At 39.2% G+C, this 26751-nt stretch overlaps 1 protein-coding gene across 1 annotated transcript in view; it reads right to left on the reverse strand.

Moving 5' to 3' along the window:
- ARMC4 (armadillo repeat containing 4) overlaps nt 1-26751 on the reverse strand; it is a 188229-nt gene that overhangs the window by 117934 nt on the left and 43544 nt on the right. The window contains exons 11-16 of the mRNA XM_030322654.1: nt 12916-13062; nt 12316-12525; nt 10110-10352; nt 9668-9778; nt 7272-7426; nt 5930-6172 (exon numbers count right to left, since the gene is read on the reverse strand). Of these exons, the coding sequence (XP_030178514.1) occupies nt 5930-6172; nt 7272-7426; nt 9668-9778; nt 10110-10352; nt 12316-12525; nt 12916-13062 (1109 nt within the window). The remainder of the gene's footprint in view (nt 1-5929; nt 6173-7271; nt 7427-9667; nt 9779-10109; nt 10353-12315; nt 12526-12915; nt 13063-26751) is intronic.

Below are 26751 nucleotides of genomic sequence, written 5' to 3' on the forward strand. Positions count from 1 at the left end.
CGTCAAAATAAAAATCTTCTGCACAGAGAAGGAAACAATCAACAAGACTAAAAGGCAACCTACTGGATGGGAGAAGATATTTGCAAATGATATATCCAATAAAGGGTAATTAGTAAAAATATATAAAGAACTTATAGAACTCAATAGTCCCCCCCACCAATAACCCAATTTAAAAATAGGCAGACGACATGAACAGACATTTGTCCAAAGAATCCATACAGATGGCCAACAGACACAGGAAAAGATACTCAACATCACTCATCATCAGGGAAATGCAAATCAAAACCACAATGAGATATCACCTCACACCTGTCAGAATGGCTAAAATCAAAAACAGAAGAAACAATAGGTGTTGGCAAGGATGTGGAGAAAAAGGAACCCTATCGCATTGTTAATAGGAATGCAAACTGGTGCAGCACTGTGGAAAACAGGATGGAGTTTCCTCAAAAAGTCAAAAATAGAACTACCTTATAACCCAGGAATTACACTACTGGGTATTTACACAAAAAATACAAAAACACTAATTCAAAGTGATATATGCATCCCTATGTTTACTGTAGCATCATTTACAATAGCCAAATTATGGAAGCAGCCCAAGTGTCCATCGACTGATGAATGGATAAAGGAGTAGTATATATACACAATGGAATATTATTCAGCCATAAAAAGAATAATATCTTGCTATTTGCAACAACATGAGAGTATAATGCTAAGTGAAATAAGTCAGAGAAAAATACCATATGATCTCACTCATATATGGAAATTAAGAAACAAAACAAATGAACAAAAGAAAAAAAGAAAGAGACAAACCAAGAAACAGACTTTTTTAAAAAAATTTTTAACGTTTATTTATTATTAAGAGACAGACACAGAGCGTGAGCAGGGGAGGGGTAGAGAGAGGGGAGACACAGAATCTGAAGTAGGCTCCAGGCCCTGAGCTGTCAGCACAGAGCCTGACGCGGGGTTCGAGCTCACGAACTGTGAGATCATGACCTGAGCGGAAGTCGGTCGCCTAACCAACTGAGCCACCCAGGCACCCCTACAGACTCTTAAGTATAGAGAACAAACTGATGGTTACCAAAGGGGAGGTGGGTGGGGGTGTGAGTGAAACAGGTGATGGAGATTAAGGAGTGAACTTGTTGTGATGAGCACTGAGTAATGTATAGAAGTGTTGAATCACTATATTGTACTCCTGAAACTAATATAACACTGCATGTTAACTATACTGAAATTAAAATAAAGAACTCAATTAAAAATCAATTAGTAATCATCAAGAGACAAAAAGATGATTTATGACACAGTCACACAGTGATATGGGAAAACACATACTACTAACAAGACACACAGTGATAAAATATATATGAAAAGTATATATAGAAAAAAAAAAACCCAACAACCTCAAGGTAGCTTCTCAAGCTGAGCTCAACCCCATCCCAGGGCTTTTGTGTTTGCTGCTCCTTGTCTGGTGTTCTTCCCTCAGGCTGTCCTCTTATCTCTCAGATCTTTGTTCAAATATTATTCTCTCAGAGACTACTGTCCTGTCTTCCACTTTCTCTTTCCTCTTTCCACTGCTGCTAATGTAACCACCTTCACTCACTCTCTTTCAATTGTGCAGTTTTCTTTTTTTAAGTTTATTTATTTTGAGAGAGACAGAGACAGCGCCAATGGGGGAGGGACAGGTGGGAGACAGAGAAAAACATGCAGTCTCTGCACTACCAGCAAAGAGCCTAATGCAGGGCTCGATCCCATGAAACCGCGAGATCATGACCTGAGCTGAAACCAAGAGTTTGATGCTTAACTGACTGAGCCACCCAGGTGCCCCTATAGTGCTAATTTCTTTTTTTTTTTTTTTTTTTTTAAATTTTTTTTTTTTCAACGTTTATTTATTTTTCGGACAGAGAGAGACAGAGCATGAACGGGGGAGGGGCAGAGAGAGAGGGAGACACAGAATCGGAAACAGGCTCCAGGCTCTGAGCCATCAGCCCAGAGCCTGACGCGGGGCTCGAACTCCCTGACCGCGAGATCGTGACCTGGCTGAAGTCGGACGCTTAACCGACTGCGCCACCCAGGCGCCCAGTGCTAATTTCTTTATAGCAGTTAGCACCATCTGAAATTGTTTAAGAGTTTAGAGTCTGTGTCCCACATACACAACAGAATGTAAGTTCCAAGAGAGCAGGAACTTTGCTTTGGGTATGCTATCCTTTCAGTGCCTACCACAAAAGATACTTGATTAATATTTGTGTAATGAATAAGGAATAAACAAATAACAATATAACTCTAACTAACATCTGCAGGGAAAAGATGAAGCTTGGGAGGTAGAAGGGGCCAGGAGGCAAATGCTTTAAATACCAGGTGAAGGAATTTAGGTTTGGTTTTTAAAGGCTGAGAAGTCCCTGATGGTTCCTTAGGCCAAGGAAACAACTCTATCAGATCTACAGTTTAGGAAACCAAATTTCAGTGCCATGCAGGAAGGTATGGAAGGGGACAGATGTGAGATGAGACCAAACATGACCTGCTTCAATGGTCCAGGTAAAAGAAGACAGAACCTCAACTGAGGGCAGAGAGCAGGAGGACACATTCAAAAAACATTCAGAGGCAGTGGGTGTAGTTGGCAGATATGAGCAGACAAAAAGTAAACAAGAGCCAAAGGTCAAAAGAAATACACAAAACCATTTCTGACAAACATTTATCAGGTGCTAATGAACACCTCGTGCTTTTCAGAAAGATAAATACATCAGAAAAGTGTCTTCTAAGTCTGGCTGATGTTCTTCTCTCGAAGGTATCGTGGGTAACAACTAATGTTCCTTGGTGTCTGAAACACCTGAGCCTAAGGCTCCAATAACCAAATCCAAAAAGAGTTATAATGGCTTTAGTGCTTGTATATCAGACATGTGGTTAGACCAGAATCACATTAACAGGGCTCCAAGGCTATCGAGTTTCAGGCTTCCTGTGAAGGAAGAGGACCTGACTGAACACAAATGAATCACAAATGCCAGGAAAGTGAGCATGAAGGAAGAAGGAACTACCAGAGACTACTGGCGTACGTTATGAGCTTCCTCTAATAATCAAATGGTGAAATAGCAAACTACACTTCAGCAGAGTTGATGTATGGCCCCACAATATATGGTACTCTGTATATGTCTATGTGAATGGTGTTCCCTAGGGTTGTGCAGGGTATATCCATACACAGTAGCCCTGAGTGCCTGGTCACACATATTGAAGAGTTGAATGAATGAGTGAATCAAAATCAAATTATATAGGAGATATATAGGAGAATCATAGTATAACAAGATTACAGGTGTGACTCATGGATCCAATCAACCATCTCAAGAAACTGCCAACTTAGACTGAAGGGGACAGAGATAGGATGAAATGAAGGAAGGTTTTCAGACCTCTGGGAGTCTATAGGATAGGCCAAAAGAGCTATCAAGCTGCAAATAATGAGGTGTTATTGTTTCCATAGCCAGGATTCATGGGCACTGAATTCAAAGTTAAAATTGCCACCCGACCACTTTGGCCTCCCCATGCCTCTAAATCAACAAGCAATGAAGGGAGTTACTGTGTTGGCTGGGGTGATCCCAATTACCAAGGGTAAATTGAACTGCTATTCCACATTGGAAGTAAAGAAGACTATATCTGGAAAACAGGAGATCCCTTAGGGCAGGTCTTAAGTATTACCATGCCCTGTGATTAAGGTCGATGGAAAACTACAACAGCCCAACCCAGGCAGGACTACTAATGGCCCAGACCCTCAGGAATGAAGGTTTGGGTTACCCCACCAGGTAAAGAACCACATCCAGCTAAAGTGCTTGCTGAGGGCAAAGGGAATATGGAATGAGGAATGAAAGAAGGTAGTTATAAATACCAGCTATGACCACATGACCAGTTACAGAATGAATATTATAATTGTCATGAATATTCTTTATTTTGTTATAAATATGTGTGTATCTTTGTTTTCTTCTCTCTCTTATCCTCTTGTCATGTAACATGAGACATGATGACTTTATATCATGGCTTTTAAGAATGGTTGGCTTTAGGGGCGCCTGGGTGGTGCAGTCGGTTAAGCGTCCGACTTCAGCCAGGTCACTATCTCGCGGTCCGTGAGTTCGAGCCCCGCGTCAGGCTCTGGGCTGATGGCTCAGAGCCTGGAGCCTGTTTCGGATTCTGTGTCTCCCTCTCTCTCTGCCCCTCCCCCATTCATGCTCTGTCTCTCTCTGTCCCAAAAATAAATAAACGTTGAAAAAAAAAATTAAAAAAAAAAAAAAAAGTTTAAAAAAAAAAAAAAGAATGGTTGGCTTTATATCAGAGTATTTAAGTAACAGGATATCAAGAAGAGTAAATATCATCCAAGAACTCTGCTTCCTCTTCTGGGAAAAGGGTTAGTGTATTTTCAGTGGTACACTGGATAGTTGTATAGTATTAGGCAGGAATATGGCCTTGTTATTATCTTTCTACAGATCTTAAGCATGGTTTAAGGAGATGCATGAATGGGTACCAAGTTGACAAAGAGGGGACATGTTATAGCTAATGTTTATGAATCGACTGGATTAAGGGATACCCAGATATTTAGTCAAATGTTATTTTGCATATTTCTGTGAACGTGTTTTTTGGATGAGGATGATATTTAAATTGGTAGACTTTGAGTACAGCAGATTATTCTCCATAATGTTAGTGGGCTTCATCAAATCAGTTGAAGGCCTTAATAGAAAAAGGCTGACTTCCTCTGTGGAATTCTGCCAGCAGACTGCCTTGACCTCAAACTGCAGCTCTTTCCTGAGTCTCCAGCTTTCTAGGCTCCCCCATCAGAATGTGGACTTGCCAAGACACCACAATCACATGAGCCAATTCCTTAAATATATCTCCATATGTCTCCTCCCTCTACCTTTCTCATCCTGTTGCTTCTGGTTCTCTGGAGAACCCTTATACAATAGCTTTGACCTATATGGGTTCTTCCCATTCTGGACTTTATATATACACACACACACACACACACACACACACACTTAAATATATTTATGTCTCATATAAATATATTTATATATGTTTAATTTATATACAAGTTATTATTTCTATGTTTAAGTATATATTTGTATACATAATCTCTATATAATCTTGCCATTGTTCTTTTTATTTTTTAGACAAACAACCCAATTTTTTTAAGTTTATTTATTTATTTTGAGAGAGAGAGAGAGTGCACAGGAGGGGCAGAGAGAGAGAGAGAGAAAGAGAGAGAGAGAGAGAGAGAGAGAGAATCCCAAGCAGACTCTGTACTGTGACAGTGCAGAGTCCAATGTGGGGCTCGATCTCACAATCGTGAGACCATGACCAGGGCCAAAATCAAATCAGATGCTTAACTGACTGAGCCACCCAGGCACTGCTTGCTATTGTTCTTAAATTGTACTACATTTAAATCTTTTCTTCCTAATTAGACAAGAATTTGTTTCAGGACCAAGATCACACCCTTTGTCTTCTCCCTCATCAATTCACAGCACTTCTTAGGTGCTCAAAATAAGTTTGCTGAATCGAACTGAGAAACAAGAAGGATACTATACTAGAACTACCTAGGCTCTTAGAGAGAGAGAGACAGAGAGAGAGAGAGAGAGAGAGAGAGAGAGAGAGAGAGAGAGAGAATTCTTCCCTAGGAAACAGAGAAAAACTTTGTTGATTGTACGAAGGTTTCTGCATGGGAAATTAATTACTGGGAATTTTAAGTCCTCCCAATATGCCTAGCCTTAGCCCTCCAGCTCCTCCTAGGGAAAAATTTGGCTCGGTAACTCATTACTGGTAACCTCATGGCTGTTTATATATAAATCCGTTTTACTTTTGCATCATTTGTGCACCCCAATTCTAAGGGAGGACACTGTTTCTGACTACCCAAGCATTCCCCCATCACTCTCAAATAAAATCTTTCCGTTGCCAGGCCACTTACATCATACTTTCAGGTTCTACTGCACAAGCACCAACTGCTTTTGTGACATTGACAAGAAGAGCTTGGTTTACTCCAACGAGGAGGTTCACGAGTGGTGGAATGCCACCACATTTCCGGACAAGGACGCGATTTTCATAGTCCTGACAACATTCTCCCAATGCACCAACCACATTCACAAGTACCTCTTCGGGCTGGTCAGTTAAAAGTCCCACCAAAGTTTCAATGGCTTTGTATTCCCGAAACCTAAATTCATCAAGAGAAGAAGAGGTGGGGGGGGGGGGGAGGGGAGGAGAAACAGTATTACTTTTGGTATAATTAGCTAATAACATTAAGAGCCCAAAATTACTAAATGCCAACTACATGCTCATACGGTCTATACAAAAACTCTATGATGCAGATACTACCATAATCCCCATTTTCAGAAAGCTAATTCGAAGCCTGGTAAATAGTAAAGCTGGTTTCCACTTCCAGCCATCCGCGCCATTAATCACTATACTGTATGGTCTCTAAGACAACTACCAACTTCTTCCAGATCAGAGTGTCAGCAATTCTACTATGCTATGGGTGTCTTCCCCATGTCACAGAGACTATTTTACATGAACAAAGCAAAATAAACCTATTTTGTGTTAAATAAGACATGTGAATTTCTTGTTAAAATCATCACAATGAGATAAGGAAGGTTGCCTCAGAATATCCACCACAGAGTGTGAGAATCCTAAAAATACATGAAGAGACAAATCTGAAGATTAAATCAGTTATAAAGTTTACAAATACTTTAAAATTCAATGAAATTATCTGACAGTGGCTACACAGCCCTTGAGCTGGCATTTAGCTGACTCATCTTGTTTAACTTTAGAAAAGCAAAAAGAATGGAACCACTTCCATCTCTAAAGATTCAGTGGGAATTCATCCCCTCACCTTGATAGGTCTCTGCAGGAGATCAGAGGTACTTGTCATTTAAATGGCTGCCCAGGAGCAAAAGAGCCCATTCACACAGATAAGATTATGTCAGCACATCCCTTAGCTTTACTAAGTGAGGCACAGAAAACCATAGCCAGGTGGTGGGATAGGAAGTAGAAGTCTTTCATTTCTAAAAATCCTTAATACTGCCAAATTAGTCTAGAACATAAATATATGGAAACTATACGAGTAGCATTATAATTGATTCTTTATTAAAATAACATTACGGGAATGTGTTTCAATGGGCATATTTTTTATGCATCTATACTTTTATTTAGAAACATTTATATCTTAATGAAAGATGTTTTAGTTGAAAGTTAAGAATACAGCTATTCCTCGATGGCCATATTTTTATTACAGAATATTGAATGTCTTCTCTTACTTGGTCACATTCTCTTTGCTGATGGAACATTTCCATATTGCCCCAGTGACAGCAGCCAACCGTTCTTTATTGTCCGTGTTATCGAGCAGACTGGCCAGGCGTTTAAGACCTCCGTGCAGTCTAACGAGATCACGGGTTTCCTTATCCTCAGCACACTACACACAAAAATCAAATCAGAGGCTCTCAGCGATCAAAGCATATCAAGCTTTCTGTAATTGCTAAAGAGGCTGCCATTTTAGTGGCGGTGAAACTTCTTTTCAAAGAGTATCATTTTCTGAAGGGGCCTCCAAGTAAAATCTAATTCTTCTCTGTACTGGCAGCTATCTGACACTGTCTCTTTTCCCTTACATAATTTTGGCCGTGTCTAGCAGTTTCTACATACTTAGAAATTCTGCCAAGCCAATTCTGAGGTAACCTGGGCTTCCACCAAGACAGAAACAGAGATTGGTTGGTTAGAAACCTAGAACACCACATGCGTGGACAGAGGATTTCTACAGTGATGCAACACACAGTCTTCGGAAAATGTAGCAGAGAAAACACGAGTGATACGGATTCAGTCAGAGCTTCAATGACCCCCAAAATCTAGGAGATGAGCATTTCCTCAATAGAGTTTCTATGCCCAGAGCAGTAAGTTATAGCAATAGCAACTGACATTATATTCACATATGTTTATCCACATGTTTGTGTCATCCTTTGAAACAAATACGTACTACATAGATGTTCCCAGCTGATCGTCCTTCCCAGGTTAAAGAGCAAAAAGATGATAAATTTAGTATAGATATGCTATCATCCTAAGTATACAGTTGGTCTCTGAGGCCATATGATACAGATGCATGTCATGGATCATCCATGAGGGCCACTAGAAGAAATCCTCATTGTAATGCACCACAAGGCACCTGTCAGGCTTTTCTTCTATTTATGACTTTTGCTTCTGGTTCAGTTCCAACTTTAGAAAAAATAATTACTATTTCTAACCAATCATTCATAGTTACTCAGATAAGGCTTATATCTGTAAGTCAAGCCTATATATCCTTGTTTTGAACTGAGTTGTGTTCCCTCAAAACTCACATATGTCAAAGTCCTAACCCCCGTACCTCAGAATGTAAGTTAAGTCCTTAAAGAGGTAACGAAGGATAAATAAGGCCACTGAGGTGGGCTCTAATCCAATATGACTGATGTCATAAAATATAAGGACACAGAGGAAGGAACATGTGGAGACACAGGAAGAATGGTATGTGAACATGAAGACAGCCACCTACAAGCCAAGGAGAGAGTCCTCAGAAAGCACCAATGCTGCGGACACCTTGATCTCAAACTTCTAGCTTCCAGAACTATAAGGTAATAAATATCTGTTATTTAACAGGCCACCATATGGTATTTTGTTTTGGTATTTTGTTTTGTTCTAGCAAACTAATACCATCCTCTACTGACATGAACCCCTTTTTCTGACTCTGACTTTTTGGCATACTCTCACTGTGCACATTTTATTATCTACCTACCTACCTACCTACCTACCTACCTACCTACCTACCTACCTACCTACCTATCTTTACATGTTTATTTTTGACAGAGAAAGTACAAGTGCGGAAGGGCAGAGAGAGACAGGGAGATGCAGAATCCAAAACAGGCTCCTGGCTCTGAGCTATCAGTGCAGAGCCCAATGTGGGGCTCAAACCCACAAACTGTGAGATCGTAACCTGAACGGAAGTTGGACACTTAACCGACTGAGCCACCCAGGTGCCCCAATATGCACATTTTAAATGCATTCCTCTAGGAAATGGACTCTGATTTCTCGGATAGGTAGAAGCTGGCATGGCCAGCAACCAGCCATCTACTAATTTTTCGAAGCCATCTTTACTTCTAATCTGTTTTCTGGTATACTATAAAATGTATAGCTCACAAAAAGTTAACAAAGGTTAAAGTAAATTAATAAAAAGATAAAACAGGAATACACACACACACACACACACACACACACACACACACACGCAAGCTCACACTCATTCATCCATCCATTTTGTCTTGGTAGAAGACAAATTTCTCAACTACTATGTTTGAATAGGGTGCCTGTAAAACAATGTAAAGGCACCATGTATATATTTTCCTATTTTACACTAAGTAATTTGTTTTAGGAGAGAAAGACATGTAAGTGCCTTCTAGAAATGTAAATAATCAAGACATGTTGGTGCAGGTTTCTCTCTCACATATACAGGCCATCTGTCATTAGCACAGGACAGTGGTTCTCAGACCTATGTGTACAGGAAAATCCCTAAAGCGTTCTTGTTAAAAATGCTGATTCCTGAGTCCTGACACCAGAGAATGAGAGCCCATGTTTAGAAACACCACCTTAACTACATGGAGAAGAAGACCACAGCTGCCCACAGAGTCCCCCGCACCTGGTAGATGGCCATGGCACAGTGTTCCTGCAATTGTTCGTTCTCACTATTTAGGTTCTTCACCAGATTTTCAATGATCCTTTCTGCTTTGATCGCAGCTCGGTAGTTTTCCTAGGAACACAAATTTAAATATTTATGTGTGTAAGACACGAATATTAAGTACCTATCTATACTTACTAATAATTATGCCAAACAAACTTTCTTAATAAACACTAAAGTCCAAAGTTAACACAACTATATAAGAAGAGAATTTAGTCAACATTTTCAAAAATACATCACACGGGTACCAATTTAATTAATGTTCTGTTAGTTTCATCTTCTTTAATAGACTGCTGACTTCTCAAAAAAAATCCTTAGCAGTCATGATAACCTTGAAAATTATTTTTCAACTAAAGAAAGTCAAGGTAAATGAAAGCAAGGGAAGCAGAGCTGGCTTGAGTACCTCTGATGCACATTCTTGCAATGTCCCTACCACTGGAATTAGCATGTTTTCATGAGATGTCTTCAGTAAGCGAGCCAACAAAGGAATGCCCCCAGCTTTACGAATGGCTTCTTTATTTGTGTAACTCTTACTGCAGCTCCACAATGCCAGAGCCCCACAGCGAGCCACTTCCACGTCTCTGGCATCATACAGACTCGATTGAGCCGGTTCTGCTGAACTCTTTCCACAGTCGAGTAGAGCGACCTACAAGAATAGGTGAATATGATGTACATGGGAATCTTTAAAATAAAACAACATATCCCTCAATGGCTACAGGGTTGCTACCAAGATAATCTCCATCAAAAATAAGAATCCTTTACTGGGCACTTGGGTAGTTCAGTTAAGTTTCAGACTCTTGATTTCAGCTCATGTCATGATCTCACAGTTCATGAGTTCGAGCCCCACATTGGGCTTCATGCTGACAGTTCAGAGCTGCTTGAGATTCTCTCTTTGCCCCTCCCCCTCTCACGTGTGTATGCTCTCTCTCAAAATAAAATAAACTTAAAAAACAATAAGAATACTTTTACAAATTAACTTTCATACTACACAAGAAAAACAAGAAACCTTCAAAACATCTTCCTCCAAATTTGGGAGTGTTTACATTTCCTTTCTATAAGAAATTTAATCTCACCAAGATTGTATTTTCTTAACATAGCTATAATATATGCATTAGGAAGATTTGTAAACTACATCCTCAGTCCTGGTATCTCAGAAAACTAGAGTCCCTAAAGCCATTAGAAATTTCTGTGAGAACTGAATGGCTTGTATATTCTTAAAACCATGCGACCTCTTTGGAGGACATGGCTCCCCACCTGAGCTACCAAAACCAACCAATCCACATGGCACAGCTGCCAGGATCATTTCTTTCCTTTCTTTTCTTCTTTTCCTTCCTTCCTTCCTTCCTTCCTTCCTTCCTTCCTTCCTTCCTCCCTCCCTCCCTCCCTCCCTCCCTCCCTCCCTCCCTCCCTTCCTTCCTTTTGCAATAACTAAAGTAACTAAAGACTTTAAGGGAAAGGCAATTTATATAGATAAGCAGTAGCTTATCTATATAAGTAAGGGTGCTCCAGAGGAAGTGAAGCCAGGGCACCCAGGGTTATCTCTACCCTGTGTGTGTCTAGTTCATTCTTCTCTCTGCAGGCCAGATTCCATGGATATGTCCACATAATCATGACCACCACTTTGAGTTTAGTAAAGAGTAGTCCAGACTAAGTAGAGTCTCTGATTCCTAATTCCAAATTCCTGGTAGAGACATCTGTGGGACGGGCTTGAGTCAAGTGGACACTCATGGCCTAACTAGTTACAGCCCAAGGAAGGACATTTAGATGGCTTTTCATTCTAAATTTTTTTTTTAATGTTTATTTATTTTTGAGACAGAGAGAGACAGAGCATGAACGGGGGAGGGTCAGAGAGAGGGAGACACAGAATCTGAAACAGGCTCCAGGCTCTGAGCTGTCAGCACAGAGCCCCACACGGGGCTCAAACTCACAAACTGTGAGATCGTGACCTGAGCCGAAGTCGGACGCTTAACCGACTGAGCCACCCAGGCGCCCCAGATGGCTTTTCATTCTAAAACAATGTGATGAACAGAGAGCAGACAGCTTGAAAACATGTGTCCCCAACAGTTATTCCCTTAGTATCTATAAATAATCTAAACTCTTCAGAATCTTGGATAAGGCCCTGTGTGACCACCATGGTCCCTCACTTTCACCTCCTACTACCCAGCCCATCTCATCTTAGGTCTAGCCACATTAGCCACTTGCGGTTTCCAAATACTCTGTTGTTTTCCAGTTCTGGGCTTTTATCAACACAGCTTCATCTTCCTGAACTGCCTTTCCCTGGTGTGTCTGCATGACAAATACCTACTCGCTTTTCAAGACTGAGCAAAGGTTGGGTACCTGGATGGCTCAGTCAGTTAAGCATCTGACTCGATTTCAGCTCAGGTCTTGATCTCACAGTTCATGAGATCAAACCCTGTGTCAGGCTGTGCATTGACAGTGTAGAGCCTGCCTGAGATTCTCTCTCTCCCTCTCTCTCTCAAAATAAAAAAACATTTTAAAAATTAAAAAAAAAAGACTCAGCAAAGGCAACATCTCCTTTAGGAAGGACAGCAGAGAGTTGACATCTTAGTGGCAGAGGGTGAGCTGATGACGATGTCAGCAGTACTCACCAGTTTGGTGATGCCCCCGTAGCGTCTCACTGCCTGTCGGGCTCTTCTAAACTTGGCAACATTTGCGATTGTCTCAGCTGCCAAACATTTCAGACTCTTATGTGGAGAATCAAGTGTATTAACCATAACTGGTAAGCCCCCAAGGTCAACAATATTACGTCTGATTTGAGGATTATGACTGATTTCCTTCAGGATTTTTAATGAACCAATCTAAATGAGAAAAAGTAGTTAGAGGTGAAAATAAGTGTTTAACCAGCACAAGTTTTTTAAAAATTCCAAGTCTACTTAAAATCCTTCCCAAGTGAAGTTTTTTTAAGTAAATACTTTCTATTCCCGGGTGTTACACGCGTTCCTTATTGTCCCTCAATTATGTAAACAAACATTCATCATTTAAGAAGCACATACTGATGGAAAGGAACCAGAAGATAAAGAAGAAAGGCAGAGATGCGAAGAGCAGCTAACAGTACAAGGAGCAAGTTATCAGTGATAATAGCAGACAAAGACAAGAAGTAGGCAGAAGTAGCAGGCACCTATTGGTAAAAAGAGAAGCACGAGAAGTTGTTTAGAAGGTTTGTCACCCATGTCAGGTAAGCCACTCACTTTACATTTGACTTCATCTGTATCAAGCAAATTTATTAAAACTTCAAGGCCTCCAACATCCCTGATTGCCAACTGGCAGGTCTCTTGCGCTAAGTTGAAATCCTTCATTGAACACAGTGCGATCACTGTAGCTGTCTGATTTCCTCCCTATGAAGACACAATGCCATAGAAAGGTTAAATAAGGTCATGCTTCCATGGAAATTTACTTAATGGTTATGAATCCATGAACTGGGAAATGTGTCTCCCCCTACACGGCACATTAAATTTTTTTAAGTTCTCTGAGTGGGTTATAATTTGTTAAATGAATCATGTAGAGCTGAAGCATGAAAAAGCTTTACAGAGTATCATAAAACATTATTCCAATTAAGAGTCAACATTTAAAGGTGGTCTGTCTGCTTTAAACAGCTATGACATTAGGCGGTATTAGTACATTAAATAGAGTCAAGGGGCAAGCCTTGAGAGATCGACTGAGGAATGTAAGTTTTATGTAGAGGTAATAGGCAGTCCCTATAAGTTCTTGAATAGAGTACTGTGCAATCCAAACTGTGCCTGAAAATTATTCTTACAGATGTATGTGGAACAGTCTGGAACAGTCTTTCTGGAGAAAGGGAAACCCTGTGGGAAGCAGTATAACAGTCATGCTGGGACCGCGGTAGGTCGGGGAAGGGCTGTGGGGTGGGGAGTGAGGAGGCAATTCCATTAAGAACTGGAGATGACTCAGTGGGTTGATGAAGGAGAAAAAAAGAAGCCTTCAGTATCATGGGCAAAATATTGGCCCAACGTAGAGAATCATGCAATCAACGTCTGCTTAGCTGATCACCAAATGTAAAGGGTAGTGGGGAACTGTTCCTTTAAGGTAAAACAATCTGGGATATTAAACAACAAAGTAATGATTGATCAGTGAAACAAACCTGCCAGGAAATTATCATCAGAATTCACTGCAGGAATTCTTAGGCAATGTCCACTGATCGTTAATGCTTTGAAAATCATCTGAAGGACACAGCATAGTACCTATTACTTCTCCTGCTATTAAGACTAGGTGGTAAATAAGAGTTCCAGTATAAGTGCTGAAATAGTTTGTAGGAGCAATATTTCTAACAGAGCAAATAACAAAAGCAATATTTCTAACAGAGGTAAGAATTGACATTTTTGTAAAGTGTGCTCATGAAAGATGGCTTTGGATCTCTACTTCAAAACATAGTACCAATGGCCTCAAATAAACCTTTCTTTCCTTTTTGAGGAAAGACACCTACAAATTATGTTTATTCTCATTTGCTAATTATTACTTTATATTGCTACATCTATTATATATAAATGTACAGAGATATAGTCTATACACACTTAGCACAAAAATGGAAATTATATTCAAGCAGCCCAAGCCCCTCCTTCTATCACATATGTAAAACCTCTTGTGAATTCAGGAAAATGTATTACTTTTAAAATAAGAAGCTGAAATAGAACTATAAGAACTTAAGCATCCAAAAGATGGAAAGGTTGAGAATTCAGCCTTTCCTCTTACCCTTCCAGAAAACTCCCTCTACATCTCTAAAATAGTTATGAACCACTATCCTGTGTTGACATCACTGTCATTGTCTGCTTTTCATACTAATTTTCTTTCTGGGTAATCCAGGCTGTCCACTATATTCAAGATCAAGTTTACCATGACAAAAGCCTTCATTTTATTATTTATATTTAAAACAGTAAGTTTTGTTCTTACAGCTCCTAATGTCTTTTTCTTGATATCAAGAGAAATTTTAACACCACCAATTTTCCTAAAGTTGGTTTGAAATATAAAGCAGTAAATCCTTCATTTATTACTTTCAGTTTTATAATCTCCCTTGTTTGGGGGCACAGGACACCCCCCCCCCACACACACACAAGCACTTAAAAACAGAAGCCAGGTATTTCATAAACCATAAAGAATAATCTAAATGCTAACCATAATTAAAGAAAATACTACAGAAAAAAAGCATTAAAAAAAGAGACAGAGAGAGAGAGGGAGAAAATTAATTTTAAAAGGCTCTTTTGTTGAATTTAAATGGTTAAAAAAAGAAAGCTCCCCTGGGATGGATACCTGAAGGAACAGAGCTGGGCTCCCACATTAAAAGTTTGCAAATGCAAACCAAGAGCTTCAGATAGAGTTCTTTAGGCAGTGGCTTCAGACCCCAGCATAGCTTGAAAGCAAGAAGACGTCAAACAGCATGTCATACCTCAGTCAAGCCAAGGGAGTCCACCCACACCCATCAGACTCTGAAGGAGAAAGTGCCGTCCCAGCATTCTCAGTTGTGCGTGATCAAGGACCTTCTTCACTGCTATTCTTGCACTGTGTTTTCTTTGGTAGTATTTTCCTACTTATACATTCAGCACAATCATTGTTTCCTATGTCACTTCAAGGTTTCTTACTTTTTCTCTTCTAGATTATTCCTACCTTTTGTGCTTTATTTCATTATATACATTGTAACCAGTGACATAAAATTTTTAAAGGGCCGTGTCATTTCAGCAGATGCCCAGAAAGGTAAGATGTTATATTTTTCTGAATTATCTCTAAGCCAATTGTGAAGCCAAAGGATGGAAAATTTACATTTATCATGAGGAAGTTAGATCCTTCTAGAAAAAAAAATTCTGTAAATCATCAGCTTTTTCTGAAAATCTGGAAACATATTCATAGGCTTGAGAGATTTTTTTAGAACAGTTTTATATTAGGGAAAGTTAGTTTTTCCACATTTCAGGATTCAGTTCTACTCTTGTAGACCACACTCCCCAAAGGATTATAAATCTTTCAGAATGAATACCAGAGGAAAGGAGCCAAAATATTCAACATACAGAGCCGCAAATGTTAGCCAATTGCTATTCTTTAAATACCAGCTATGTCAAAGGATTTTCAAATGTTTGTTCTACTTTGACCAGATGCCATAAACATCTTACTAAGGAGAAGCAGTGCAAATATGCTTGTTTTTCAATTAAATCTCCCCGGAGAATGTAATTAGTTGCCAATACTTATTTTCACATTTTATCACGTATTTGCATTTGTAAAGTTTTAAGAGCTGGAGAAAACATAGTAAAATATTATTTTACTAGCTTCTGAAGGGTTTTGAAGAATGCTTCCAATAAGCTTTTCCACTTCTTAAATTAAGGCAAGTCTTTTGCTGGTTGTCTTCCTGCCCCTGCTTCTCCTCAGACATCTCCAGGCTCAGCGTGCCTTCCGATACTTTGTGGCTCGTGTTCCTTTCTATGACCAGGAAGCATTTGTTTCTTGTTACAATCACGTTTCAAACAGGCAAAAAGTTGAATGAATGTTGCTTTCCCTCGTTTTTCTCAAAATTTCTTTTGGAAGGACAAGATCAATACAGGACACGTTTCTAAATAATGTTTCTCGTGGTTTTAAATAGAACTTTTGAAATAAAGTAGTATTACCTTATCTGGTCTATAGAGTAATATCTACCTCCAACCCCCTTACTGCTGATAACAGAGAAATAAACATTTACTGAGTTGAGATGAAGAATGTATTTGAGACTAGATTAGGGGGCAAGCTATCTCTGGTCATTTTTTTATTCTTGCATTAAAAAAATTTGCACACTTACTTTTCACCAAGTTCGAGGCCAGGCATTAGAGACATCCTAGTAAACAAAAACAGACATGGTCTTTGCCTCGTGGAGCTCATCAAATGTAGTAGAGAAGATTTTAATTTCTGAAGCCCATTCAAATAAACGAAAACTTGAAGTGCTATGCAAACTTGCAGTCAAGGACTCTGACTGGGCGGGGACAACAGGGGAGGTCTCCCTGAGGAATGTATGTCTGGATTGAAGTGTGGACAGAGTGGGAGACCTTCCCTGGTGAAGGAGGAGGGAAGTGATGAAAGGCACGCCAGTCAGAGGAATCAGTATTTGCAAAGGTCGATGTAGAAGCAGAACATGGCCTAACGAAGGCCAGTGTGGCTGAGACCCAGAGAGTGGGTGGTAGATGGTCCAAGATGAGCTGAAAAACTAGGTGGGCAAAGGCACCTGCCGGACCCATAGGCCAGGCTGAATATTTTAATCATTACTCTAAGACTGATAGGAAATATTGAAGGGTTATTGTTTTAGGGAAGGCAGAGAGGACCAACATGAACTGAGTACATTTTTAGATCATTCTGGCTGAAGAGGCCCCTGGCTAGACAGGGCAAGTGGGACACGTGGAGAGCAGCTCTCCAGAGAAGAGCTAACCGGGATGGAGAGCTCAAGGTGACTCATCATGTGTCATAAAGACTTCAAATAAATTGGCTCAGAAAAGGAGACTATAAAACTAGTAGACGAAACTCTGATGGGCTCCATGCTCACAGGGCCACCATTTGGAGCTTACTGTCCGAGTCCCACATGATGACCAGAAGAGAAGGCAGGCAGAGGCACAATCAGGAGTGGAGGCTCCTCTTCTGTTCCCTACTGTCTGCAATCAAGGGGCAGTGGATGAGACCCAGTGAGGTGACACAGCCATCACACAGCTATCCAGCTGGCTTTCAATGTTCTCGGCATTTTTGCCTCCGAACATGCTGCTCAGAGAGCAAGAAAAGTGAAGCTCTGCCAGTGACTGTTTATTAATGATGACAGAGGGCCTGGCATCCAGCACAGAGGTTGGCCTACATATACTCTCATCTCCCAGGCTCAGGAACGGGAAAAACTCAATGCTCAAAGAGAGTGGCATATGACTATGTTAAGTCAAGGTAGTAAAGTATATTGCTTGGCTTTCTGTTTACTTGCAAACCTATTTTATCCTGATGATTCAGCACTCATAAACCTGAGACTCAAGAGAGGAGACTCAAGAGATCTCCAAGAAAGAAAATAAGAAAATACTGTTCCAGAAGAAAAAAGAAATTAGACTCAGATTTTTGTATTACAAGCTTGCTGAGAATTTTTATTAGGAATGGGTAAGGAACAATACAAGCATTCCCTACGCATTCCTTTTAAATACCCATGGAACATTTACAGACATAGACAATCTGCTGGAATGCCCTAGTCACTGCAGTGAGGAAAAATCTGCAGCAAATATAACTGCATTCCTAAAAAGATTCAGAAGAATACACTGAATAATTATGATAATTAATAAAAATAGCTCAGTAGAGTGACCAGATATAAGGGCAGCATTCAAAAATTAGTAACTCCTCATACACTAAGAATAACAAATCAAAATGTGTAATTTGAAAAATGTTCCCATGAAGGGGCGCCTGGGTGGCTTAGTCGGTGAAGCCTCTGACTTTGGCTCAGGTCATGATCTCTCAGTTCATGGGTTCAAGCCCCATGTCGGGCTCTGTGCTGACAGCTCGGAGCCTGGAGCCTACTTTGGATTCTATGTCCTCCTCTCTCTCTGCCCCTCCCCCGCTTGTGCTCTCTCTCACTCTCAAAAATAAATAAACATTACAAATTTTTTAAATTGTATCCATTTGTCAGTTGATGCACATTTAGGCTCTTTCCATAATTTGGCTATTGTTGAAAGTGCTGCTATAAACATTGGGGTACATGTGCCCCTAGCATCAGCATTCCTATATCCCTTGGTATTATGCTAAGTGAAATAAGTCAGGCAGAGAAAGACAGATACCATACGTTGTCACTCACATGTGGATCCTGAGAAACTTAAGAGAAGACCATGGAGGAGGGGAAGGGGAAAAAAAAAGTTACAGAGAGGGAGGGAGGCAAACCATAAGAAACTCTTAAATACTGAGAACAAACTGAGGGTTGATGGAGGTGAGGGAGAGGGGAAAGTGGGTGATGGGCATTGAGGAGGGCAACTGTTGGGATGAGCACTGGGTTATTGTATGGAAACCAATTTGACAATAAATTATATTAAAAAATAAAAAGTAAATAAAAAAATAAAAAAAATTTTTAAATGTTCCCATGCTAGTATTAGCAAAATAATAATAACAAAAATATCTAGGAGTAAATTTCACAAGAAATATGTTGAAAATATATGGAAAAGAAGCTACTAAGTTTTAATACAATTCACAAAAATTTAAAAATAAATGAATGGCCATACTATGTTCCTGAATAGGATAACTCAATTTTACTAAAAACTGCAAACCCGCAACTATATGGTTAATTAATCTTTGACAAAGCAGGAAAGAATATCCAATGGAAAAAAACACAGTCTCTTCAACAAATGGTATTGGGAAAACTGGAGAACTAAATGTAAAAAAATGAAACTCGGCCACTTTTTTACACCAGACACAAAAATAAATTCAAAATAGATGACAGACCTAGATGTGAGACAGAAAACCATTAAAATCCTAGAGGATAACATAGGTAGTAACCTCTTTGACATTGGCTGTAACAGTTACTTACTAGAGAGATCTCCTGAAGCAAACGAAATAAAAGCAAAAATAAAAGAGGGACTTAATTAAAAAAAAAAAAAAGTTTCTGCACAGTGAAGAAAACAATCAACCAAACTAAAAGGTAACCTACTGAATGGAAGAAGATTTTTACAAATGACATATCTGATAAAGGGTTAGTATCTGTCCAAAATATATAAAGAATGTATAAACTCAACACCCAGAAAACAAACAACCTAATTTAAAAATGGACAGAAAATACGAACAGATATTTCTCCAAAGAAGACATATAGATGGCCAATAGACACATGAAAAGATGCTCAAAATCACTCAGCATCGGGGAAATACAAATCAAAATTATAATGAGACATTACCTCACACCTGTCAGAATGGCTAAAATTAACAACACGGGAAACAAGAGGTGTTGGCAAGGATGTGGAGAATGGGGAACATTCTTAAACTCTTGGAGGCAATGCAAACTGGTGCAGCCACTGTGCAAAACAGTATGGAGGCTCCTCAAAAAGTTAAAAATAGAACTACCTTACGTGCCAGCAATTGCACTACTAGGTATTTACCCAAAGGATATAAAAACACTAATTCAAAGGGATATATGCACCCTGAAGTTTATAGCAGCATTATCAACAATACCCAAATTGTGGAAAGAGCCCAAATGTCCATCAACTGATGAATGGATAAAGAAGATGTGGTATGTGTTATCAGAGAAAAACAAATACCATATGATTTCACTCATATGTGGGATTTAAGAAACGAAACAAATGAACATAGAGGGTAAAAAAGAGAGGAAAACCAAGAAACAGACTCTTAACTATAGAGATCAAACTAATGGCTACCAGAGGGGGTGGGGGGGTTAGATGGATTAACTAGGTGATGAGAATTAAGGAGGGCACTTGTGATGAGCACCACGTGTTGTATATGTGTTGAATCACTAAGTTCTACACCTGAAACTAATATTACACTGTCATTAACTGAAATTTAAATAAAAACTTGAAAAAATTGCAATTTATCCAAAAGTAATTTGTACATTCATGTAGACCAACCAAAATCCCCAACAGCATTTTTAAGTTTTTTTAAACTTGATTTTCAGTTTTTCTAAAAATGATCTGGAATGGAAAATATGCAAGAAGTAGTTTTAAAATTTTTAAGAAAACTCTCTGGCCAATCAAATATTAAAATATATGAAAGTTACAGTAATTAAAATAGCATGGAACTGGCATGGGCGCATCCAAATAACTCAATGTAATAGTGAAAGATCCAGAAACAAATTCTGACATATGAGATGACTATTCAATAAAGACAGCATGTCAGATCATTAGAAGAAAGAGTAGATGAACCAATAATCTGTGTTGATACAACTGACAATCCATCAAAGAAAAAAAAATTAGATCCCTACCTCACACTATACGTAAAGTGAAATCCAGTTGGGATCAAGATCTGAACATTTTTTTAAGCTATAAAACTATCAGAAGGAAATAGAAAAAAATTCTGTTCTCTTGGAATGGCTTCAGAAAAACCTTCCCAGCTCCTAAGACACAAAACTCTTAAGTCAGGAAAGAAACAGTCAAAATATTTATTAATGTACACTTTTAAAGTTTCCAAACAAAAGAGCAGATAAAAAGACATGACAGAGAGAAAATATTCACAAATAATATAACAAAGGACTAATTTTCATTAATAATCAAAAGACAACCACAGGAAAATAGGCAAGGTATCTAATCCAATTGCGTTTAGACTCATGAAAATATTTACCAACCTCATTAGTGATCAGGAATATGCAAATTCACACAACATACATTCTCCCATCCCGATTAGAATTGGCCAAAATAAAACATAAAAAGAGACTGTAGATTAGTGAGAATTTGTACCAACGAATATTATTTTTAGGTAAACTATTTTAATACCCTGTAAAGATTTTAAAGACAATCGATGCCTAGACCCCACTTCAGAACAATCTGTTTAAAACCTCCATGAATGGTACCTGGGCATCAGGGCCCTTGTTTTGTTTTGTTTTTTTAGGAACCTGGCTGATTTCATTCTGTTTGGCATATTACTAATTGAGTGTAAATTGACATTTGCTTTGTGTCGGGAACTATCAAAAACTTTTTCATATAATCCAAGCTTGGTTGATTTATTACTTCTCTTGAAATTTAAAAAATTTCAATGCAGTACCTCTCAAACTTTCCTGGGCATATATTCTTTCTTGTTTAAAATAGCTTTATTGAGGAGGAAATCATATGCAAAAACACTGTACATGTTTAACGTACACAATTTCATGAGTTTGGGCATATGCATACACCCGTGAAGCCATCACCACAATCAAGGTAACAGACACATCCATCACCTCCAAAAGTTTTCTCATGCCTCCTCCCTTTTTGTGGCATTAACACTTACCATAGGATCAAATACTCTTTTACATTTTTTTAAATGCACAATACAGTATTGTTAACTATCAGCACTATGTCGTAGGGCTCTCTAGAGCTTTTTCATTTTGTGAAACTAGAATTTTATACCCATTGAACAACACCTCCACCTTAGAACTATTGAAATTTTAAATGTACATAGTCTTTGACCCAAGCAATTCCACATCAAAAAGACTCTATCCTACAGAAACAGTATACATATCCAAAGAATATGTAAAAATATTTGTTTCAGCAACACTGTAATAATAAAAATTGACATGGGGGACAGGGAAAAAGTTACCAGTAAGGGAGCCGGTATGTAAATTATTGATACATACATATAATAAGATGCTATGTGGTAATTAAAAGGACTGTGGCAGATATGGAAGATCACCAAGAAAACACGAAATATAAAAAGCAAAATATAGAGCAATATAGTATGACTTCATTTTGTGTATAAAAATTATATATGTGTGTGTGTACGTATATATATATATATATATATATACGTGTATGTGTGTGTGTGTGTGTATATATATATATATATGAAACATCTGGAAAAGATCTTTCCCTTTTATTCTTTGGCATGGCTTAAATATTCACCAAGGGTATGTGTTAATGGGTTATTTTTATAAGATTTTAATATTATTTTTTAATGTTTATTTATTTTGAGAAAGAGAGAGCACTAGCAGGGGAGGGGCAGAGAGAGAGGGAGAGAGAGAATCCCAAGTGGGCTCTATGTCATCAGCACAGAGCCTGACTCAGGGCTCAATCCCATGACCGTGAGATCATGTCCTGAGCCAAAACCAAGAGTGAGATGTTCAACTGACTGGGCCACCCAGGAGCCCCCATAAGATTTTAGCACTTTAAGTACCGAAGGGAGATAAGGAAGGACTAGAAGAGGAACACAGGCTTCAGCCATGTGTGTCACAGAAATATCAGGAGGCCACACCTACCAGAGAGCAGGGGTGGGTAAAGGGGCGCAGCCCTTGCCAGTGGGAAGAGCAAAGGCTAGTGGACCAAAATGGACCTGGGCTTTAATGTTTCTCCTACAAATATGCAATTTCTAAAAATGAGTACAACAGAAGTGTATACACGCAAAATGAAAGATCACTTATACCAAATCTGGTACCTTTTACTCCTTACCCCTTACATTTATAAATTCTTCAGTGTGCAAACTTCTATAATAGGACATGACTATGTGGTTTTAGAATAAAAATCAAAGCAGTCTAGGGGCACCTGGGTGGCTCAGTCAGTTAAGCATCCGACTTTGGTTCAGGTCATGATCTCGCGGTTTTTGGGTTCGAGCCCTGCATTGGGCTCTGTGCTGACAGCTCAGAGCCTGGAGCCTGCTTCAGATTCTGTGTCTCCCTCTCTCTCTGCCCCTACCCTGCTCATGCTCTGTCTCTGTCTCTCAGAAATAAATAAATGTTAAAAAAAAAAAAGGTAAAGCAGTCTAGAGCATTATATAAACTGGGAACTAGGCAACACTACTTTCCTCCAATTTATTTAGCCTCTCAAATCAATTTGGGGGAAAGTGTACTTTGAGGAACAAAAAATAGTGTTGCTGCAAATACATCAGGCAACACATTCTCCCCAAAGATCTATCACATTTCCAGATTACATAAAACTAAACAGAACGTCACATAAAACTTAGATGGCAAAATTCTTTCCAATCAAAAATCTTACGAATAGCTAGATGGGCAATGTGTAATATATAATTATGGTCTAGCTGGGTGAGCTTACAGTATCCATTTATGAATGAATGCATGAATGAATGAATGAATGAATGAGATAGGGCTTAAAAGACCTCCCTGGAGATTTTTAATATTGTCGTTTTTCAGCAGTTAAGTTGATGTGGTTATATAATGAATTCTAGCTAATGGTGGTATAAACTATTATGATTTAGTAGCATTATATTATCGTACTTATCCAATTATCTTTGCCCTTCTCCACTCTTGTTTATGATAGTCAAGAGGCAAAAATAATTTATAGCTCAAAAACTATAGCTAAGGTTATTAGTTTATTTGTGGAGTACAGATTCCTCTGTGGAGATGGGAGCCTCTCCATTATTTTCATCGCCTTCTTTATAATAAAAATAAAAAGGGATAAATTTTTTGTGGGCAATATATAAACATACAAGTTAACACACATCTCAACCCAAATACTTAAATTGTGTTGTCTTACGCTACATTATTTAAGAAAACATAATGCAAACTCTGCTAAGTAGGGATTTTTTTAGATGATGCAATTTAAAATATTTGTAATTTCTGGTGCCTGGGTGGCTCAGTTGGTTAAGCATCCGACTCTGGCTCAGGTCATGATCCCATGGTTCATGGGTTCAAGCCCCACATTGGGCTCTGTGCTGACAGCTCAGAGCCTGGAGCCTGCTTCAGATTCTGTGTCTCCTTCTCTCTCTACCTCTCACCCACTCATGCTTTGCCCCCCCCTTCTCTCTCATATAAACATTTTTAAAAATTTAAATAAAATATTCATAATTTCTAACAGATAGTGGGGGTTTGTTTTTTTGTTTGTTTTTTAAAGCACAAAACTCCTACACTTAATGTCATGGAGACTTTTTTTTTAAAGTTAACCCACATCAATATAACACCATATGTATTAACTTAAAGACCATTTCTCAGGAAGGTGGTAGGAATTTTCCTTTCTTACTGGCTTTTATTTGCATACATAAACAGTGAACATTACTTCTATTTTTGAAAGATTCTGTTGAGCATGAATAACACCATACTATCACAGTCTTCTCCATCTCTTTAAGTAAAACCTAGCAAAAGAGCACACTCTCATACTGCCTTCCAAAAATGAACATTGAATTCCTTTGTTAAGAAATGCTCTGTTTAATTAGTCTCTTACTTAAATGAAGAAAACCAAGGGAGAGAAAATACGAACATACAACAGCAAGGTCTGCAGGCCCTCTGGGTCCTGAATTTCTTGACAGAAGGACAGAATAACCAGGCAACGGGCAATAAAGATAGAGGCCTGGGCGCCAGCCTGGCCCACAGCCGCCTTGCCTTCTGTGTGGGCCAGAGTGAACTATTTCTCAGCTTTTCCACCAATGAAACAAGGATCACACTACCTACCCCTCCATACCCAAAACCCGAGTAATGGGAAAGGAATTTAATTAACTATAATTGATTGCAAAGTACATCAAATTCCTGCAATGAAAAATCATATAAGTCCCAATTACCACTTAGAAGAACTTGTTAACCAATTAAGGTAGGGGTGTGTGTGTGTGTGTGTGTGTGTGTGTGTGTGTGTCTGTGTGTGTGTTTAATCAGTTCATGAAAGACGATTAAGGAATTGAACGCCACAAGAGTATTCTTTAACAAAGGTTTTGAAAATTTCAAAATGTCTCTGGAGCAAATTCCCTTCCAGAGTGGAAATCTAAAACATGCCAAGGACGGAGCCTGGAGTGTCTCTTGGGAAGGCTTGTGGAATTTCTGAGGTGATTCTTTGAGAAGTTACTGTGAAGTAGGGTCCTGGTCACTGCTAAGCTGGGGGAGCCACCAAGTACCTTCACCTTTCATGGTCTGAGAAATATGAATTTGTGAATACATAACAGAACAGAAGAATAACAAGCAAGACCCCCAGCTCACAGGAAAGGTGAAATCAACACCAGTGTTTTATGAATTTGATCACATACGATAAATAAATTAGGAACTACCCCTCACCTACACATGGTGGGGGGGGGGAGGTAGGGAGAGGATAAATGTGAGGTGATGCCCAGCTGTGATCATAAGCTGCCACTCAGCAGCTGATGAGAGCCATTCTCCATGGAGTGACACATGTTCAGATAACGTCACCATCCCCTGGGACTCAGGAACAATGATCGCATGGTCTCAGATGCAAGAATGATACCACATTTATGAATTTAGATTAAAAAGCCCATCATTCCCTGATTTCATAGCTAGCGCCTTATGGTTTGCGTGTGTAGGAGTTTTCAATTTGGAAGGAAACTTACTTTAAAAATAAACCTTTTTCTCTTTTTTACTTCAAACTTTCCTATTCATCTTTCTTTAGTTTTTTTTCCCTACTAGCTGATTGTGTAAAATTACCAAATAAAATGTTACTTTCCTTAAGTATTTTTTTAAAAAGGCCGATGAAGCAATCTGTTTGTAAGATGGCAAACTAACATTTATGGAAAGACTGTCAGCGTAGCATTGGAATTTTGATCTAAAAATATTGCCTTGGTTGTACTAACTTGAGTGGGAGGCAGCTGCTTTCTGATGAGCTATTAAGAGGTCCTATTTGATCATGAATAAAAAAACCAAACCCAGCCCACACGCCCCACACTTTCATTCATTGCCTGGGCTCCTGAAGCAGTAGTTCAATTTCTAATGAATATTGTGAGCTCCAGTCCTTTATTTCCAACTACGGTATAGGAGTTTCTGTTGGGTATTTCACTCTCTTCAAACTTCATCTGCCCCAACCAAAGCCTCCTCATAAACTGGCCTGCTTTCTTTCCCATCCATTTCTTTGCTGCCTCCAAGGACATTATCCTATTCGAAGCCCCCTTGTCACTGGCCTTCTGCCTCTTCCCACTCCGATTCATTCCACATACCACCTGCTGCTGGACAATGCTTTCTAAAGCATTGCTTTCATCATCCTGGTCCCCTGGCTGGACTCTGATCAAAATCCCAGGTGTAGAAAGAGGCATCCTGCAGGGAGGAGTCACAACTGGGGAAATGGCCCTGGGGATTAACCCTAGATTCTTCCATTATTGCCTGCCGCAAGGACTCAGGAATAAGACCAGCTGAATGAAGCACATCAGAGGAGGGGCAGATGTCTACAAACCTGCTTGCTAATAATCCCCCATCTGAGCCTGGAGCTGATGCCAGGACAACACTGACATCTTATCCTCAAGTGACAAGGAAATGCCTATGGGGGAGATAAAGCATGATTCTAGACCCAGCCTCTGAAATCCTTTCCAACTACCTAAAATCTGACCAACCACATTCTTGGCATCACTCTATAGTCTCCTCAGTTTTCTCTTGGATTTACTTATCGTGTAGTATTGAGTTCCAGACCCAGACCTCCTTCAATCCACATAGAAAATGGATTTCGTAGGCCTGCAACCCTGTGTCCAGAAATTCAGTCTTTAGTTTA

This window comes from Lynx canadensis, chromosome B4, assembly GCF_007474595.2.
Source record: "Lynx canadensis isolate LIC74 chromosome B4, mLynCan4.pri.v2, whole genome shotgun sequence".
Classification (NCBI taxonomy): domain Eukaryota; kingdom Metazoa; phylum Chordata; class Mammalia; order Carnivora; family Felidae; genus Lynx; species Lynx canadensis.